At 45.3% G+C, this 20,360-nt stretch overlaps 2 protein-coding genes across 2 annotated transcripts in view; one reads left to right on the top strand and one right to left on the bottom strand.

The window, feature by feature from the left end:
* SYNPO2L (synaptopodin 2 like) overlaps window positions 1-10,849 on the bottom strand; it is a 36,042-nt gene extending 25,193 nt beyond the window's left edge. Inside the window, exon 1 of the mRNA XM_084290392.1 lies at window positions 10,620-10,849. Coding sequence (XP_084146518.1) covers window positions 10,620-10,724 — 105 coding nt within the window. The 5' untranslated portion in view covers window positions 10,725-10,849. The remainder of the gene's footprint in view (window positions 1-10,619) is intronic.
* Window positions 10,850-11,351: 502 nt separating this feature from the next.
* Window positions 11,352-20,360, top strand: part of SEC24C (SEC24 homolog C, COPII coat complex component) — a 34,202-nt gene continuing 25,193 nt past the window's right edge. Inside the window, exons 1-2 of the mRNA XM_084290177.1 lie at window positions 11,352-11,484; window positions 18,442-18,644. Coding sequence (XP_084146303.1) covers window positions 18,470-18,644 — 175 coding nt within the window. The 5' untranslated portion in view covers window positions 11,352-11,484; window positions 18,442-18,469. The remainder of the gene's footprint in view (window positions 11,485-18,441; window positions 18,645-20,360) is intronic.

Below are 20,360 nucleotides of genomic sequence, written 5' to 3'. Positions count from 1 at the left end.
ACACTTTGGCTCACTTGGGAGAAATGTCCTGCTTTTTTTTCATCTGGATTTCAGGAATCCCAGTGTCGGGGCCTTACTGATCCATGCTCCTCAAAATACAAAGCAGTGCGGAATACCTGCACGACAAAGTAATGAAATACACTGACACAGGAGATCGTCCCGCTCCCTGCACTCACACCAAGACTTCTGTTGTGACAGAAGAGCTCTTGTCAGAGAGGTTTGGTTGTCCACAGCACCTACGTATGTGCACATATATATGCCTGTTTTCCTTTATGACATTGCCCTGTTCCTCTAATTGACCACATTGAATGAGACAGGAGGGAAGGGACAGAAGCAGCTGCGGTCAAAAAAGGAAGAGCGAAAGCAACAAATGACAAAGCAAGTAAGAAGAAAAGGTGTTGAAGGGAAGGCCAGTGCTGGGAGAGGCTGAGAAGGCCAGGACTGGGGTGAGACTCTAGCAGAATTTTCTCAGCACAGCCCTGAGGAGACAAAAGGACACGCTGCTCACTGGACGTGTTTTGGGCGAATTCAGCCTAGCTTTCGGGAATGCAAGGGAGGAGGGGGTCAGATGCAACTCGGCAGCATCTGTCCTTCAGTATGGACTATATTTAGGTAGTGGTATGTGGGGGGTGAACACACGCTGGGATGCTAAGAATAGAGTAGTCCTGATAGTAACTCAGTGGCTTCCCATCTTGCCTGAGTACAGCCCAGAGAACCTGTCCTGAAACTCTGCAACCACCGTCCCTGCTGGCCACAACCCCTTCCTCATAAAAAAAGGAAAGATGCTGTGGGTAATCAGAAGTGGTTCGCAGTGCCTTTCAGGAATCAGCTCTAACAGGTACGTGCCATCTTTGCCCTTGCCTCCCCAAGGCACCCAACACCTCCCTCATCAGCAGAGCTCAACCTGTACAGCAGGAAGACAAATTACATTGTCCTAAAATCTGCCCAGCAGCAACTGAGCAAGCTCAGGCCAAGTAAGAGTTGGATGTTGACTACAAGTGGTCTTTTTCCTTCCCCTCTCTGATTGCATCTCAAGTTGTATAGCTGCCCCCTTTCCCTCAGCAGCTACAGTGGAGTAGTTGCACCCCATGGCAATTCAGCAGCATTTACATTTTATTTCCAGTCTGAAGTGAAATGTAGTCGTGTCACAGGGCCCCCAATGAGGGGTAAGAGCTGCCTTGTTGTAGTATGAAGCAATACAGAGCATTACCAAGGGGCAATGAACTCAGGCAAGATCTGAAGAGCCAAGCAACATCAGGGGCTGCTCCTCCCAGCACTTCCTGCTCAGCTGAACCATAACCACAGCAACTTATAGCTGCAAGAGAAGAAGCAAAAACCCTCCATCTCTTCTCTCAGCACATCTGTCTTGACATCATTTTGGTTACTGGAACAGTTTGGTTTTCCTACAGGGCCAGGGCCGAATCTTTATTTGTTCAAGGAAAAAACACCCCTGTGGTTAAATACTAGACTGGCATCCTGGAGGCCTGGAGGAGTTTTTGTGTGACCTCAGAGAAAACACTCGCACTGTGAACTGTAAATGACAGGTGCCTGGATATCAGAAAGGTTTTCAACAGTCACTTGCTCTGACTCTTAAATTTGTTTCTCTCAGCTGCCCATCTGAACATAAAGATCCAGTAAGATGCTATTTCTATGCCTTGCCTGTTAGGGATGCGAGTAGCATTGCATCTTTGTGTTACTGCTGTATTTTTATTAGAGGAGAATATTTACTCTAACGTATTACAATTACACTAACCGTTACAATTACACATCTTCATTTTATTCCAATAACTTCTGCCCTAACACCTTGTTCCAGTTTAAGAGGTGCCACTGCATTGCGTCTTGGTAAAGCAGGTCCAGTGTCCCTGCAGACCTACTTCAAAGATCATCCACAGTGAAGCTTAAGCAGAAGGTGTTTAACTAGAGAAAGAAGGGAGAGAACAGACGTTTTCTGGAATAATAAACAAATACTTTCTTTTACCACCCTGTTTTGCTGTATCTTGAGCACAAGGACAGATTGGATGGTTTCTGGGCAAGGGGTTTGGAGATGAAACCTGGTGGTGGCAGAGGATGCTGGTGCTAGACAATCCACTGAGTGTGTACAAGACTCTTCTACTCTGTTACCACCCAGAGTGAGTGCACTGGTGAGAGGGATATAGCTATCCCAGTGCTGGGCGGAGAAGACATCTTCAGTGCACCGGGCCTAATTCTGATTTGTACCGGTGGGTACAACTGATGCAAAACAAACACAGGCAAGCAGGGGCTGTTGGTTTTGCCTGTCTGTTGAAACCAAGCACCTCAAAAATATATTTTGTGCTGCTATTACCAGGGAGAAAACCAGAAAACAACCCCAATCTACCTTCTTTTTCTAAGCAAAGTTTAGCATGGAGCTTGCTGTTGGGAACAAATGCCTCGCCAGAGTTGACTGCAGGTAGACAAAAAGAGGCTTTATCTCTGTGGCCTTTTGCTACTTGATAGAAGAGTAGCTGAGAAGTGAGTAAAGTGTTATACCACTGACAAAGAATAATGCCACATGTACTACAAGAGATACTAAAAGTATTTGGTAAGCATTTTGCTTTCAACAGACTGAACCAGCAGGATATCAAGTTGTTTTTTTTTTGTATGAAGCAAGGATTCAGAAGGAACAGATAGGTATGCCAGAAAGCAAGAGTCCTGGTGCCCATGTCTAGCTGCTGGGACAAGAGATGGGAGTGTTCAGAAGAAACATGCTCACCTATTTCATGTAGATCTCTTTCTAGATGTTCAATCTTCCTCTTCATGACGTAAAAGATATTAGGATTGAAACATAAGGGAATTAAGTGTTCACAAGCAAATCCAGCTACCAACATTTTACAGTGTCAGGCACTGAGCTGGGACAGGAGTGAGAGGGCCTTGAACACAGGGCAGAGTCATCCAGAGAGATGGCTTCAGTCCTCCAGAACAAGATGCTCTCAACCTTAGTGCTGTGCGCTGGTGCTGTGCAGTGAGGATTAACAAACTTCGAATAAAACCCTTACTCAGAACAGAGGACTTTTAGTTACAATCTATTGTTGAACAGCTGCAGTCTCAAGTATAATACATGTATGCCTCCAAAGCATTACACTTAGGTAGGAGCAACTTGAAGAAGACATACCTGCTATTACTTTGATAGAATTCGGATACAATCCTGGTCAAAACTCATGTCTGTAAGAAGTTATTGTACACAACATTCATCATATTTTCAAGTGTGGGCTACCACACCAAATGACAGCACTCATTAACCTTAATAGAGCCTCTCTGAAATTGTCTGAGACGGATGAGCACCATGCTTCTGCAGCTCTGTGGCCAGGACAGGAAGGGACTAGACAAGCAGCCCTTTCACCTGACGGATTCAGAGAGACTTTGGCACAGCAACATACCAGTAGCAGGCCTAATAATGCCAGCAAAGCATCTGTTAGTGTCAAACCATTGAAATGGTCCTGGTCCTACCTTATGCTCTGGCCAGGTAGTGCTCTCCTGAACAATTCCCAGGCACAGCCCATGCATTGCCCATGGGCAACTTGCATGTAGCCACCCCCATTCAGCTGAGAAGAAGAGTTTTTAACTGCTGGGCATTACCCCCATGCTGTACCAGCCAGCCTCTGTGCCAGTGGGGTCCCAGGCACATTTAATGCACCACATACAGGTGTAGCTCGTGTGGTTTCCCCACAGCTGCTGACAGTCATCTGACAGACATTGTTCCTGCCTGCTACAGCATAAATAGGATGCAAGGACAGAACTGCCCAGCCTCTTCATCTCTGCAAGGAGGACAGTGGAAGCTTTTGTCACAGTGTCCTTCAAGCAGAAGTCTTAGATGAGCTGTGAAAGCAAAAGGCATGAGGCAGCACAGCTGTGGTCACATGGCAGAGGAGAAATTATTCAGGACAGTAATGTGTGGAGGGCCAGAAGACAACATCCCATTTTTTCATAGGCGTGACTTCATCATGCCTTTTGGAACATGAAGGTAGGCAGAGAAAAGAAAAGATTTAACAGAGTGAAGTGGCTTGAGGAGTGAGAGAGGAGTACTATACCAAGGGTTAAAGATTAGCTGAGAGCAAGTGTAGACTAAAATTCAGTTCCTAATTGTTTTCTAACTATCACAGGCTTCCCAGTCAGACTGGAAAGCAATCTTTCAGTTAGTGTTCTGGAGGGAAAAAGATACATCTAGTACCCTACATTAGGGTGAAGTTAATGAATTTATGAAGTCCTTCTAGTCTTGTTTTAAAATAAGTAGATACTGCCACTTAGCATTCCCTGTGTCATTTCACTGAATAAAAGCTCTTTTTGGTCTAAACCACAATCCTGTACTCCACAGTAAAGACAGTTTGTAGGGAATGGCATAACCAGTGATCCCTGCCATCCACACAGCCTGCTCTCCGTGCTTGTTTGAAAGGGAGTGCCTGTGTAACGCTACTTCCTTGCAGGTAGCTCCAAGCCCCTGGTGATACAGAGGTAGTTGTGAATCAGATCCTTGGATGATACATGTACAAATCAGTGATGGTGATTTGCAGCTGCAATAACGTGGTTTTCTCTTTAGGCCATCTTCCTATGACTATCTTGGAGGTCCTATCCCCTCATCCCTGCTGGGAAGGGCAGAGCTCTCCTTCCAAGCTCTGCACCTCGCTCACTGCTGTCCCAGCGCTGCACTGAGCTTGCAGCTCCTCAGCGGCAGAGCAGCCCTGGAGCCCTGTGGCCTTCGGGCGCACGGTGACTGCCAGGCTCCTCTGAAAGTCCCACCAGCACTGCAGCCAGCTCTCCTTCACTGGCAGCCAGTGGTGGCACCTGTCTAGGCACTGACAGGCCATAAAACATGTCCAGGAGCACTCCCAAACTGCCTGAGTAACTCCTTCCACAGCACTGCCAGCCGTACGCAGCCCTCCAAAGCCAGCATTAGTGACTGCTATAGGCAAGGCTGCCAGGCACACCTTCCACACCTTCCTGGATGTGACGTTCAGTGACTGAGGGATCAGGTACAGACCTGCCTGTCCACCTTTCACTGTACGGAGGAGAGGCAGAGAGAGTGCTTGCGAGTCTGCAAGCCATCAGCCCTATTTGGGATGGAGCTGGCAGCCTTCAGCAGGAATAATGTCACACGAGCAAAGGCGAACAGGACACAGCAGCCAGGCCGTGCGTCACAGGGAGCAGTGGCACAGCATATGGCAGCAGGGCTCTCTGTGTCTGGCAGAGGAGACAGTAGAGACAGAGGATTTGCAGCAGAGAAACACACAGGAAAGTAGAGATAGGTAAGAAAGAGGTCAAAAGGAGGTTGTGATGAACTGCTCTTAAGCAAGAAAACAGTTGTTGCTTTTAACAGCTATCCAGTCCTGTGGCCACTGCTTCCCCTAACGATTCACTCCACTGCTGCAGAGTTATTTGTGCAGAAGTGGGAACTGAAAGAAGCCTCCTGAGTTAAAAGGGCCAATCCTCTGTTGTTTCACATGCCAGGCTGTTTGCTCCAGCTCATAACCTGATTTTAAGAGGTTTTTAGTTGTTTGCCTGGATTGGAAAGTTGTTGCTGAGCCTCCCTGGTTAGTTACCGCTGGTCTTTCTGTGCACGCTTGATCGTTGACAATGCTGTCCTATATTTGAACAGTGCTGCTGGTGTTTGCCCAACATCTATTTGTAGACAGCAATCATATCTCTCAACCTTTGTGCTAGATGAAAGAAGCCTTCTCTCCTGTCCTTTTCTATAGCTGCTCTACCTGAAATTAATTTTTTTCAAAGTGGCCGGCTCCACAGGTGTGGTAATTCCAGTGAATTCTCACTCGTACATCAGACAGCAACATCAGTGCCTTCCTGTTTTGGTTACATGTAGCTCAGCTGAGGCTCACTCGTTTGCCTTTTTTTCAGAAAAGCATCATTTTGCTGGCTCGTTATCCTCTTGTGATGCACTAACATGCCCAGATCTCTCTCCGCTATCATCAGTACCTCTTGGAAAGCTTCCGGTTTCCACTAATTTCTTCAGTAGTACTTGTGGACCAGACTAAGCTGGAGGTACAAGTGTCTTCCGTGCTGCTTTTTATAGTAATTAACTGGGTTTCCCTCTAATGGAATAAATCTTGTTCTGTAGAAAACTCCCTAAAGGCAGTACATGTACTTGTACCATCTTAAAGCTACCCCTGTTGATCCTAAAACTGATTTCCCTAATACAGCTCCATGTTATGTTTCTGCTTTGGCTGATGATGGATTTAATGCTTATGTCCTATCTTATGACTTTTCTCAGACTAGCTATTTCACATTTTATTTAGTTTCAAGTGCATTTGATGCACATACCGTTAGTGCAAAGAAATCCTCCAGGACCTGATGGCATTATTCTCCATTACTGTATGCTCTTTTCAGAGTGGGTGAACCTTCTCATCATGAAAGCTTCCCCTTGCAAGGTGTGCTGTGCATTTCAGGAAAATGTGCTTTTTCCTCAGCCTTTCTAAAATAAAAATCTTACCATCTACGGACACTTTTTGTTTCTTACTTCTGAGCTTATTTTCTCTTCCCTGCTGACTGTTTCTGGCCAAAGATCTGTTGTGTCGTGTTGCTGTGTTGTTGTGTTGCTACCACACAGCCGCTGAGCTACACAAAGTCACCTTTGGTTTGGTAAGGGGTAGCGTGAATTCTCATTATCCTTTATCTGCTTCACTGGGTAAGAGTTAAAAAATTTGTTACAAATAAGCTAAATGTGAAAGCACAGTAGTTCAACTGATTTCAGTTATAAGGACAATGCTGTAAGTAAGAACAGAACAGAGGTTTTGTTTTCCTTTTTGGGTTCTTTAATCTTATATTTTCCCTTTATTTGTTTCTCTAGTTCCCCGTATTTCAACCCTTCCTAATTTCTGCAGAATTATTCATGTCCTCTGTTGATCTTTTATCCTGCTGTGTATCTGCCTGCTGAGCATATCAATGTCTGTTGTTTTTTCAGCTTACTCATTACCAAGTTGATATTTTAATATAACTCTAATTTAAAAATCATCTACTCTTTTCCATGGAGGGTTCCCCAGCACTAATAAATTCTCTTTTGCTTCTTCTTTTTCCTCACCCTCTACTCCTACCACATCTGTTTTTACGAGACTGAACTGTTATGGTACTACCAATCCTTCATATACACATCAGACATTTTTTAGCACACAGACACTGCAAATGATTGTTAGGGTGGAACAAAACATTCAGCGTGTGCTTTTGTAGGAGAGTTTAACACAAAAGGAAAGACATACGCAGTTACAGATCTGGAACCATGTAATCAGTAGAAAATAATATTAGCATTTCAATCTTGCTTATGTTATTTAAATTTGAGCTTTTTTGTCAATACCCGCTGGGAGGGAGGAGGGAAGGGAAGGGAAGAGAAGGGATAGAACAGGCTTAAAGAGTTTCCAGAAATAACAGATATCAAGAACAGGAATTAAAGTGATTGATCATTTGATTGCTATCAATCAGATTGATAATAATCTTCCACATGGAAAAACAATAACAAGATGATGATATAAACATTAGAAAGAAGAAAGGCAAGAGGAACTGTGACTGTGTAAAATGATCATTTAAGGTAATGAGTTTTCCATGGATTTGTAATACAACAAAGAGTGACTCAAAATGGGAAATCCTACTTTGTGCAACATTTAGTCTTTGGAATGTCTGACTGCATGATGTTATTGAATCTTCATTGGGAAACAGTTGAGATTTAATCAGACAGATAACACTAGCTGTTCACAAATAATTATCTGTTTATGTGTAGGCTCAAATACCAGGACTGTCAATTCTCATGTACTTCATAGAGCATGCTGATAATCAGCTGGGGGGTGAAAGAATTTTCCTCCGCATTGCGTTACTAGAAAATGAGGTGCATTGCTGAAGTTTAGAGTTTCCTCTGACACACCTGTGTTGCAAGAAACACAAAGGAGACAGGAAGCAGGAGGTGGACTGCCCATTAACCTCGTCTGGTATAGCAATTCCAGCATTTCTACATAACTACAGTGCAAACCGTTTCTATATAACTTGTTATACCTGATTCATTTCCACTCATTGGGCCCAAATAAGTTTTTTATCTGCTTAGCTCTTCTTCAGCCAGAATGGTATAGGGAAACAATTTGATTCAACATCCAAGGGTAAGCATTTTTCCTTTGTGCTACTCCTATGACTTTTCTAGTCTAGAAGTTGAAATTGCCTAAAATGACAGCACTGGAATCCCCAGAGACACCCAACTGTATTCACTCAAGTGTTTCCTTATACCTCCAGGATATTTGTGTCTGTATCTTCTTTCGTATTTTCTACAGTTTTATCCATGTTCCTGTTCTGTTCTTCCCCATCCTGTCCAAATAGATTTTGCTCTAAGAACCAAAGCACTAGTAACAATTTCTGTTCTGCTAAGACAAAGTTTTCCTGGCTTAGAACTTCTCTTTCTCCCCAAGAGTCCTTTCTTTGACAGCAACTAGCTTACTAATCGACCCTTCTCATTTATCTAATCTGTCTTTCCATGCACGCACAACATGTTCTTCACCATGCTAACAAACACTCTGTTATTTGACCTTACCTCTGCGAGGCAGGCTCAGTCTCAGTGACACCTCCCTCTGACCATGTCCCAGTGCTGTGCAGTGGCTCTGATACCATGGAACGGAGGCAAACTGCACATCCACAACTCAAGGGTCCCAGCTTTAACAAACCAATACAGTTCTTACAAACACAACACCGCCCTCTTTCTCTGTGTGATACCATACGGCCACAGTCCCTGGTCAGGATTCCTTAGTGCTGGGACCATTCCCATCTTTGGCTCCCAGAAGATCCAGACGCTGCTAATGATGTCAGAGGTTTGGGGGATGCTTTGCAGTCAACATTTTGGCCCAGGCTTCATCCTACAGGTGTCAATAGCAGAATCCTAACTGCAGCAGAATGAGGAGTTGATCTTTCAACTCAAAGAGCCAAAACCTGAGATTCAAACTTCTGCTCTCTGCCTGGTAACAGAGGAGTCAGGCTACTCCCTGAATTCTGGGGGTTTATTCTCTTCTAAGCATTCTACAATCAGATAGGACCTTACTAGGTTCCCAGTAAGGATCCATAAAGCCTTTCTTTGGAGACTGACTAAACAGTGTTGTCTCTACAACAGCGAGTGTTTATGGTCACTGGGATGCCAGTAAATTCAGGTTAATTATAGCCCCAAACAATAATCGTAAAAGCAGTCCTACATGAAGAATGATTTATGCTCAAATGGATTTATATCAATTATATTTCCCTTTTTTTTTTTCCTCAGATTGAAAATACATTTATATATTTGCATTGTTAGACTTAAGGTACAAGACCAAGTTTGGGATGAAAGCTAGTTTTAGTTAATATCTTTCTGGAAGTGCCACTAATCCTGGAACAATATTCCAGGCACCTTAAGGTGCAACTTGGTCTGAGCACTGGCTAGTTCTTGCTGCTGTTCTTCCCCAAGTAATCTTTACAAGATACTCAGTACCTCCTTCCTCTTCCAATTCCAGTTGCTTGACTATTGAAGGAAAACAATGAGTCAAAACCATTCTGCAAAATTTATGTGGCCAATGAAAAGCCCATTTTGCTAATAACCACCGATTCCAGATACCTGTTTCAAGGGTATTCCTTCTCTTCAGCACCTGAAGCTTTCTGAATATGTTAGTTTTCCTACAGATAATCTTTATTTATGTAAGAAATGCCTATTTCAGGGCCAAGCTGCGGGGTTTCAAACAATTTGTTAGAAGTTACAGATAAACACTCCTTGACCTGGGGGCACAGAACACTTCATTTTAAAATTCTCTGTCAGACCCACAATCTACTTAAGGAAACAGAAAGGGTTGGGCAAAGCATTTTTTCATGCCTTCTGCTGGGTGCCTTCCAGCGAGACATCCCAAGATATCATTGTGTCAAAGCTAATGCAGCTGTTAGGAGCTTAATAAACAGAGGACCTTTTTTTTTTTTCTTAATTTTTAACCTACTCAGTCATCTTTATGTAAAGAAAACAGGGACAGCTGTTGATCAAAATTAGTGCAACACAAAGTTTGTATTTGTTCCTTTTTATTATTTCAACTCTCTTCCAAAGAACCGTTTTCCTTCTGTCCTTGACTGTGAACCCATACTTGCTGCTTAGAGCATCAAAAATACTTCAGACCGTATTGAGAAAGCTCCGGCAATGTAAGAGCCCCTAAGAAAAGCACAGCTATTTTGAAAGCTGGAAAATAATGAAGTGTTAGAGACAGTGTCATTGAAATACAGCTTCTGTTGCGTTCACTTCAGTTGGTTTTGACTTCGTTGGATGCCTTACCCAAACACCGAAGCCTCCGTATGTGAACACGAGCCCTTTCCCGGGGTTGTGGCTGCTGTTCTGTCTCTGCAGACAACTGGGGGCATTGCACAGGCTGTGTGCAAACTGTGTGCGCTATCCGACCTGCCCTGAGAAAGCAGGCAGATCTTCCCCTGGCGCTTCTCTATTTCTGCCTCGGTAGCACCGTTTCAGGACCCGTACCCCACCCCACTCCCTGCCTGCCCACTGCCCCTTCTTCCCCTTTCAGAGCTCTGGCACAGCAAGGAGCTGCCCGGCTGGGCACAGCCACCTGCCCTGAGCACACCCTGCCCTGAGCACACCCTGCCCTGAGCACACCCTGCGGTCCTACCTTGGACACCTGGAGGGGCTTTCTCTGCTCAGAGCCCCCTTGCAGGCGGAAGCCCCAGGGGGCGCCTCCAGACAGCGTGATCACCATTTCTTCCTCGGCTCCCATGGCTCCTGCGCCGCGGGTCCTTCACCTCCCCAGCGCCGGCAGAGCGCGGCTCTCAGCGGGCAGCATCGCCCCGTCCCATCCTCCCCACGGTGCCCCCGAGCCCCTCTCCTCGCTGCTTCCTTCAGCTCCGCGCACCCCGCAGGGTCCCGCCCCGCCCCGCCGGGACACCCGATGCTGCTGCTGGGCCGCGGCCAGCGCCGTCCCGCACACGTGTGCCGTCAATCTCAGCCCGTGCCCGCGGCCCCAGCGCGGCAGCGGGGCTCAAAATAGCTCGGCCCTGACCTGCGGGGCGGGACGGGGCCGCTCGGCCACCGCTTCGTGTCCCCGTCCCCCCGGCACAGCCCCGCGGGGACACCTCTCCGCGGCTCCAGGCGCCAGCACCCGCCCCGAGGCCGAACGGGGGAAGGCGGCCGGGGGCCCGCCGCCCGCTGGGGGCCCCTCCGCGGCTCCGCGGCCCGGGGAGCGGCTCCGGGCCCGGCTCCATCCCCGCCCCCCCCCCGCTGCCCCCCGCCCGCCGCCATCGCGGGGCGCTCCCCGGGCCCCGGCGTCCGCCGTGACGTCAGCGCCGTGCCCGCGGGCGGGGCGCGCGCCTGCGCGCCGCCGGCGCCGGCGCGCGTGCGCGGCATCCGGGCCCTGGCGGGCGGGGCGTGGCGGCGGCCGGGGGTTGGCGGGGAGTGCGGACGTGGCAGGCGGCGGGCGGCGGGGCCGGCGGCCGGAAGCGGGCCCAGCACCGGCAGCGGCCCCGGTACCGGCAGCGGCGGTGAGCGAGGGGCTGGCGGGCGGGGGGGGGCCGCGGGGGCGCCCTGAGGCGCGGCCACAGCTCCCCGCTGCGGGGCCGGGGCCTGCGGGGCGCTGCGTGGGGCCCGCTCTGTCCCCGCGCTGCCTCCGCGCACGGCCCCGCCCGGCCCTGCCGCGCTCTCGCGGGGGCCCCGCGCTCCCTCACGGCGCTGAGGGGCCCCTGCGGCGCGGGGACGGAGCTCGGCGGCCTGCGGAAGGCGAAGGGAAGGGAAGGGAGGGAGGCGGCCCGGCGGGGCCTCGGGCCGGGGAGGGCTGCTGCGGGCCGCCGCCGTGCGGCTGCGGCTTGCCCCGGGCTGGGGGTGCGGGGAGGGCTCGGCTCCCCCGGTCCCGGGCCGCAGCTCCGCATCCGCCGTGTGCGTGTGGCGGGCCCGCTCCGCACCCGCAGGGCTCCGCTGGCAGCTCCGCGCCGTGCCCAGAGCCCTGCCTGAGCTGCCCCGCGCTGCGGCAGGAGCACGGGCGGGCTGCTTGCACCCACATCACGGGCACCCGCCAGGGTTGGTAACGTTTTTTATGTGATAACGTGAAGAACAGAGATTTTCAGTTTGGTGCACAGCATTGATTTTCAGCTGTTAACGTGGTAGCTTCATAGCAAACAGTTCTAGTTTCTTTCTGTCACAGGGTTCCCTAGTAAACTGCACTAAAAGTTTAGGGGAAACATTAAAGGGGAGAAGCAGCCATCTGACATACAACGCACAAGGCCAGGCTTCGTTTACGTGCCGTGTCAAGTCCCATCCCTAGAGCGAGGTGGCTTGTTGCAGGTGCTGTCTTAGGCCTTAGCCTTCAGTAATGTGGAGTTGTTCAGAGTGGATCTGCAGATCTTTGGGGTTGATGTATTTTGTTTTTTTCTTTTCCCTTGTCATTGAATAGGTGTTCTGGCTATGGGATTGTTAGAAATACATTTGGCCTAAAACTCGCCCTTAGAGGAGACTTGCTGTACACTGTCAGCAGAAGTACGAGCATCTCTCTCCATTTTTGTGTGGGAGAGGTTCCCACTCCTGGAACTGCCCCTTTCTGCTTAAAGCTGCACCACTCAGAAGAATCCTCTCTTGCTATAGACAGTGGGAAGTGGAAGGTGATGAAGGCAATATTGCTTTTTAATTTGCTGGGACAGACACTACAGGTTCTAATGTCGTGGCTAAAAGCTGAATACTGGCAGAGAGCAGATGTCTAGAGGATTATTTCTTTAATGAGTTGTTCAATGCTTGTGCCTTTTTGAGTGTTTACTTCTGCTACTTACTGTAGGACTAAATTTTCTTCCTGTAACATTTATTATCAGAAGGGTCAAAAATCCAAGAAAGAATTGATAGTTGGCTGAGGAAGGGCAAAGTACAAAGAACGACTGAAAATAATCACCAACAAAGTCTCACAGAACAGACAAGGTGGATGTTTCTTGTTATTTAGGTTTGATCTTCATCAGCAATGAGTTACGAAGAGAAAGCTTGTTTTGTGTTCAGTGAGGTTCATTGTTAGCACAGAAATCATTAAACTATGAGCCGGGCAGTCATGCACCGGGAAAAGCTAATTGTGAGACTTTCTGGTTTCCTGCGAGTGATGGGAATTGCGTAATGCATGTTTGCCTAGAGGAAGTCAGAGTATAGATGCTTTAGGTGAAAAATGGGCAGTGTTACAATGTATGTGCAGAAAGGTTGTGCACCATTATAAGCCTTTAGCCTTACTAGTTATTTACCTGTTTGTTCTTCCTTCTGGCCTCTTCTATACACTTTAAATAACTTTCAGCTTTTCCTAATCAATTATACTTGTGCAGAGTTCACCAAAGTGAGTCAGATGACTTCACACATCATAACGTGTACATGGAGTTAAAGCTAAGGAAGGAGATAAATCTTTCACCATCTTTTTTATTTTTGATGTGTTATTTCCAATGACTTTTGCCCCTACAGGACTGCTTTTCAGGAGCAATGCCAGTGACCGAGTGTTTGTGATTTTTTTTATTTTTTTTTTTTTAGGGCTTTATTCCAGAGGTAGAGGTGTAAATCAGTCCTACCATTCAACTTCAGTCAGTTTTATCTTTTTTTTTTTTTTTTTTTGACTTAAAATTCTAGTGATGATGATAGGGATTGGAAATAGTGGTAGGCTTAAAGTCAGGTAAAGACTAAGACTTTTAAATTCCATATTTAGCTACTTCTGCACTCTTGTAACTTAAATGTTGTCTTGGACCTTGCCCAAGATGATGAAACAATCTAACAAAATAGGGTTTAAGGTGGCTCTTACTTAGAAGAACATGGAATGATCATACCTCAGAAGTGAATGATAGTTTGAAAGACCTTTTCAAAACAGTCCACGAAGGACTGGCCTCCAAAATTCTGCACCAGAACTTGTTGAATCAGTGAGGTTCTAGCAGCTACTCTCTTTAGTTTTCCTGAAAGTCTTTGGTCAAAATACTGAGGCTTCAGGACTTTCACTGGTGACATTAAATTGTAAAGTCTTATTTTTAAAACTAGATGTCTTACACCTCTTGTGAGCTGTCAAAACACATGTTTTTGGCTCAGAGAGTCAATTCCAGTAGTGTCACCTGAGTTGTTTTGGACAAACGTATGGAGTGCATGCTGCTGTAACGGCCTGGGTACTTCCAGATCAATTGCCAGTCTTTGGTTTCCAGGATATGAACTTTTTTTTCCAGGTTTTTCTGTAGAAAAACAAGACAGGAGCTTCTTAGAGTTGAGGAGAAGTCGAGTGTTCTGTGAGTGCTTATAGAGGATGTCATAAAGTCGTATCTGATGAACAAAATCAAGGATGTCTGTCTTTCAGGAGAGTGATCTGAGAATGGTGCAACTTCGCTTTGTCTCCGACAAAGTTACAGCCTAGATGCTTTAGAAGCCCTGTAGGTAATACTCTGAATTGATCTGTGGAGATGCCAACTGTGCCCTTCTGCCCCATCTTCTGGAAGGGGTTTTAGTATCTGTGGTCAGAAATCAAGTTGGCATATTTCCTTCAGGTCCAGCAAAATATAGCAGGCCGTGCTATCCTCTTTTTTTTTTTATTATCATTATTATTTTATTATTTTTTTTTAAACAAGGATCAAGTCTGTCTAGAAGTTGAAACTAACAAGGCTTTTATTTCTCTGGGACCAGTGAAAAAGGGACTAACATCTTTCTGGAGGAAAAGAATTTCACTGTACGCACTTGGTTTAGAAAGCAGTCAAGAACCGATGAGATTAAGCATCTCAGTTTCAAAAGGGAATTAAGTGAATGCAAACCAAAAAAAAAAAAAAAAAAAAAAAGATGAGCTTGCAGTTTGCAAAGACTGGGGAGACTTGCTGATTGAAACGCTCATGTGAATCACTTGTTGTTTTTTTCTTAAATAGGCCATAAAAACTGAACTGTAGCCTTTGTTTGGAAACTAAGGAATCCAGAAACCATTACAAAAGTGTAAGATCTATTCCCAGTATTACTGCATATTTTTCTCCCATCAGTTTGCTGCTTACCAGCTTTGGTTGTCAGTCTTATTTAATGGTATCCAAGTATAAATTTTGGCTGTGTGCACTGACACTACTTTGACCAAAATGTGCATGGTCAACTGCCTTTGTACAGAGGAATAAAAGAAAATGGCAGAGTGAGGGCTGTATATTCTGCAAGAGAATTATTTGAGTTATTTGTAGTAACATCCACTTGTTGTCATAGTATTTACCACTAGTATCAGTCCTGGTTATTGGAGCTTTGTGTATGGTACCTTGTGAGCAGTAATAGGATGTTCGATAGCATCTTAAAATATTACGTTTGGCTTAGCTCCGGTAATGTGTTACCATGTACAAGTGAACGTCCTCAGTACTTCTGTCAAGTGGGACAGCTTTCTTTCTCCATTTCTCACTGTATGGTGTATGTATTTCATTCTTTCTGTCACCTTTCTTCAAGTCATAAGAAATAGAGCATAAAATCCTCACTTTTCCCATATCTCCTTGAGTGACCAGCTTCTAATTTATGTACACAGTTTTGGATGCAGGCAAAATGAAAGCTGTTTGATAAAAATGACTGGTGCTGGGGGAGAGGGCAAATGGATTCATTCAGTGACAACTCTTTTCCGCCTTCTCAGAGGTGGATACTCCTGGCCCTGCCCTTCATGATACTCCACATCGGTTATGAGCAAGCGTGCCACAAGCCTTACATTTAGAGCAGGTTGAGCAGCCAAGATAAATGAAGCAGCCTTGTCCGCAGTTTCAACACCAAGCTAATTCGTGAGTCTTCCTCTTCCTTTCAGCTCCCTCTTTGACCCTCTGCTGCTACAGAGCAAGCGTCAGCTTGTGTTGTGGTGGAGGTTGGCCTGTGCTGGCTGTCACGTGGCCAGCTAAAGGTTTGAGGTGTATCTTGCCTTCCTCTCATTTGGGGCACTTTGTAACCCCACAAAGGAGATAATTGCCTAGTACTAGTTTACATAGAGTCTATCTCAAAACATTTTTCTCTGGAAGGTTTGTATTAAATGAGCTTGCCTCTTGGTTTCAGTATTACTGAGGAGAGAGCAAGAAGCAGACAATACAATAAAAAAATCAGAAGTTGTTTGCTAGAATAGAAATAGAATGAAATATCGAGCTGTTCTAGCCCTGTTGCAATTGCTTGGGCAAACCTGAGATATGTTCAGGAATATCCACACTGAGTCCTGCAGAGTTTTGTAAGTGTGATGTGTAGAGTGTCTTAATGATTGGAGCTCAGGAGGTGTCCTGCAGGATGCTGCTGCTTAGCCTGCAGCTTTTCCTGGAAGAAGGACCTGTTTGTAGGAACAGTGACTGGAAACCAAATTCCTCATAGACAATCCAAAAAGAAATAGTGAGGGGCAGGAAGAAGAGAAAGCAGCCCTCCTTCCTCAACATGCCCATATCTTCTGAGCTGCTTAGGTGGAACAATCTTCTGCCGTGTTCTCCCTTTCTTTAACCCCCAGCTTTGCAGGAGGAGCTGTCCTGCTTGTCTGGTTGCAGTGGGCAGAAGAAGGATGTGGGTAGGTGTGTGAGTGCGATCTGGCCCTAGTTGCCTGCCCAGGGAGGAAGAGGTTAACCTTCAGGGGAGCTGGGGAAGGGTGCTGGTCCCAAAGTCCAGATTTCCTGGCCCCGTGGCTGCTCAGGTTAGGCTGTTCTGCAGAACTAAGTCAAAGGTGGAGTGGGAAACCTGAATTTTTAGCAGTGACCCTCTTGCTTGCTGTAATCGTGTTTAGAAACTTGGTAGGCTGATAAAAAATTTGTAATAAGCTGTTGTAAATGGTATTATATGTTACTCTGAGCAGTAAATTACCTTTAAATATTAAAGAGAAGTTTTTCTAGACAAAAGCCTTCTCGCTGCCTCTGTGCAGCTTGAAAAACAGATCTGAAACTTCATTTCCTTTCATGTAAAGTTAAATACCTCATTTTCAGAGTAAGCATTGGCATGCTTAGCATTAAGACTTACTGTATTTACTAGCTCTAGGAGGTTAAATATCGAATGCATGGTATTACACTAGCTGTCTTCTGTAAAGAAATATATGATTTTGATGTAAATGTTTTCTCTTCATATAATGTATGTGGACCTGAAAGAATTCATTTGTACATGGATGGTTCTTACAGGTCTGTAGTTACTTTAGTACCCTATGTGTACAATTGTTGTGCCAGTTGTTGAAATAATACTTAAGCATCGTATTTTTGATAATGTAAAAAGTCAACCTTCGCATTAGTTGGCATCCTGTAATCAATGAATAGGCAAAACAGCTCGGCTGTCTGTTATCCGCTTGTGTTAAGCTGCAGATTCCTCACTGGGATTTACCTCAATTGCCTGATGGCTGTTGCAGATGTATTTGTCTCCTCTGTGTTAAGATTTACTATTTATCTTTAATAAGTTCATCGTGGGGTTGGGGACAAATACAGTTATTCACTTAAGCTTGCGTTTTTATATAAACTGAAGTCTTTTTTGATAAATCAAATTGCTCTCCAAACACAGGTATGTTTATGCTGTTACTGCAGAGACAGCATTAGCTGAAGGGTAACAGCAACACATGGAGCATCCAAAGCAGAGCAGGGGATGCAAAAATGTCCTTGAGACTGCAAGGCAATCTCCTGCCAGCGGAGGGCCTCATTTGTGTGGCCCTTTCCAACTGAAGGGCCCTGTGGCTTATCTGCCTGCTTGGTACCATGGCTGTACGAACTGCCTGCTTGGTTTGGGGTCTCCCAATGTCCTTTCTATTTTTCTCTTTATAAAGGTAGATGGCTTGGGAATGCATTTATTAAGATCTCTTGCATAGCTTTGCTAAGAAACTTATCTTCTGTCTCTGATGTTTTGTTCCCAGTCTTACACTTTCATATAATTCCTTTAATGACATCTTAGCCTGTGCTGCTTTTCTATTTCAAAGATCTTTCTTAGATGAGCATGCTGCTTGTGGAATATTCTAGGTTTCTGAAAATTATGTATGTAAGGACTTTAAATGATTTACTGTTTGAAAAATCTCAAAATTTTACATTGTCCCTGTTCAAGATGCTTGCAAACACTTCAAGAAGCAGCCTGTGTGGATACTGTCTTATAGCAAGGAAGCCGGGTAGCATAGAGCTAAAGGGTGAACTCGTGGAGTGTTATGTTAAGGAATCTTTAATCTCAGTAATGTGTTTTTCGTTGGTCTGATGGTTTTAGAGGCAGAAGTAATTTGTAAGGTGTCTGAGGGAGCTTGATAGCATCTGATATGGAGTGACAAAATGTTTTTTTCTAATAAGTTGATCAGAAGTCTAACCAGTATAGAACAGTGAGTAAGCTGGTTGGAAAATCTCTGAGAATATTGTTCTCTAGCTCTTATAAAGCATTTATCTTACTTGAAAAACTGCCGTGCAAGAGTAAATTACTGTTAACATTTTAACATCACTAGTGTCTCAGGATCTCTCATTTCTGTGAAAACAGTAGAGAAGTTGGCCAGTTTGGTTTTATGTCTGCTAAAAGCCATTTTTCGCCCCTTTTTGCAGGTGAGATTAGTTTGGGGATGTGAATACAATGAGTGTAAACCAGCAGACTCACACAGGGCCTCCTTATGGGCAACCTCAGCCTGGATATCAGGGATACCAGCAGCCTGCCTACGGAGGACAGCCATTGCCAGGGGTTCCTCACGCGCAATATGGAGCTTATAATGGGCCGGTGCCAGGATACCAACAGCCAGTCCCTCCACAAGGTACTTCTCAGTCAAAACTTAATGATTGATAACCTGTGAATTGTTACGCGTGGATTTTTTTCTTTATAATTCCTATTGTTAGCTTTTATGGTAGCAATTATCTTCTGTATGTAGCTTGCGTGATGTTAAAAATTGTGTTTTTTCTGTATATGCTCAGGTTATTGATCTGTCACTTGTCTGTTTCAGTGGGGTTTACTCTTTTCCTAATAACTCATAAAATTAACATGTTGAGGAACATGGCCTTGCTTTGTTCTGCATGTCCTTGCCCCATGGTACTGAAGCTCTTGAGTAGAACAGTATTCCTGAAGAGGTCATGTTGAGGGGCAGTGGTTGATGACTTAGAGATTTGTAATAGAGTCCCCATTACATTACCATGTAGAAGGATTAGTGCTCTGTCTTGAAGGATTAAGATGTACAGCTCTGGATAGAAAGCATGTTCAGAGCTAGTTTCTCCAGTATCTTTAAAACCAATAGAAAGCTTATAGACGTGGGCATGCTAATGTGTTCCAGAACTTCCTTGGTGTTGCAGGATCGTGTCACTTGTTCAGATTTTTTGGGTTTGAGTACCTAAATTGTACTGAGAGATGAACAGTGACTTTAACATCAGAAATGTAGAGGACAAAATACTCCATTTTTGCATTGATTTTATGAGGAAAGGAGGAGTGTGCTAATGGTCTCTGCGTCAATGAGAAGGACAGAACAACCGAAGTGCCTACTGCTGAAGTGAAACTAACTCAAGTGGGAGACTAAAATTCGTGTACTGAGGAAGAGACTTCAAGGGGAGCTAAATGGTTACCCTGGACTTTATTTTATTTTGGTTGGAGCTAAAAATGTGGTATGCATAAGAACTGGTGTTACTCAGTTTTGCTCCATCTTACTCTTCTTTCTTTAATTCCGTTTCTCCCCTTCTCCCAGTGAATCTCTTCCAACAGCGCTCTCAATCCACGAGTTTTGAACTAGTTTCAAAGAGGGTTTAAATTCCTATAAAAGTGATGAAAATCAGAGCTGGGCAGAGGAAAGAAATTCTGCTTCCTGGAAAGATGCAGGCAGAGCTTTGAGCGCTCTGTTTGGCCACTCAGCGTAGATAATGACCAAGTAGTGTTTCCTGCCCCGTGGAGGGAATGGGGAGAAGTTGGACTCAAATCTCAATTGTCAGGTTGCACATTTTGTACCTGCTCTTGTAAATTCAGGATTCCTGTCTTTAGAAGGAAGGAATGTAAAACTCTGAGCACTAACACAATAACCAGAAGTTGACCTTTTGTTAGCTGCTGAATACAGGATCCAGCTAGAAACTAGAGGCAAACAGTGCATTAACAAACAAAAAGAGCAGACGGGTGATAGTGCCAGTTTCTACTCCCATCTTTGTCATGTTATGCTCATTGTAGGTCTTTGCAGCAAAATGGGTTGTAACTACGTAATGTAGAGGGGAGAGAATTCATTTCAGAAGCGCTAGTGTGACAGGAGTTCAGAGAACACCAAGGGGTAGAAGGAGAATTGCTGATGCTACTTTGTGATCTCAAAGTATTTGTCTTAAGGGGGTATTTGAGGGGAAAAAAACAAGTGTGGAGGGACTGAATGGAGAAGTGTTGGCAGCAAGTGCTATCCTCAGTCAGGGAGTGTCTGAGTTACATGACAAACCCTAGCTCTAACTGATGGAAACATGGAAGTGTTGTGCCAGTGGTGCTAGCGTTGCTCAGGAACAGAAGAGGAGCACTG

Source organism: Netta rufina (genome assembly GCF_964035555.1).
Source record: "Netta rufina genome assembly, chromosome: 7".
NCBI lineage: Eukaryota > Metazoa > Chordata > Aves > Anseriformes > Anatidae > Netta > Netta rufina.
Note: the sequence above shows the minus strand (reverse complement) of the source record. Positions and strands in the feature narration are given on the sequence as shown.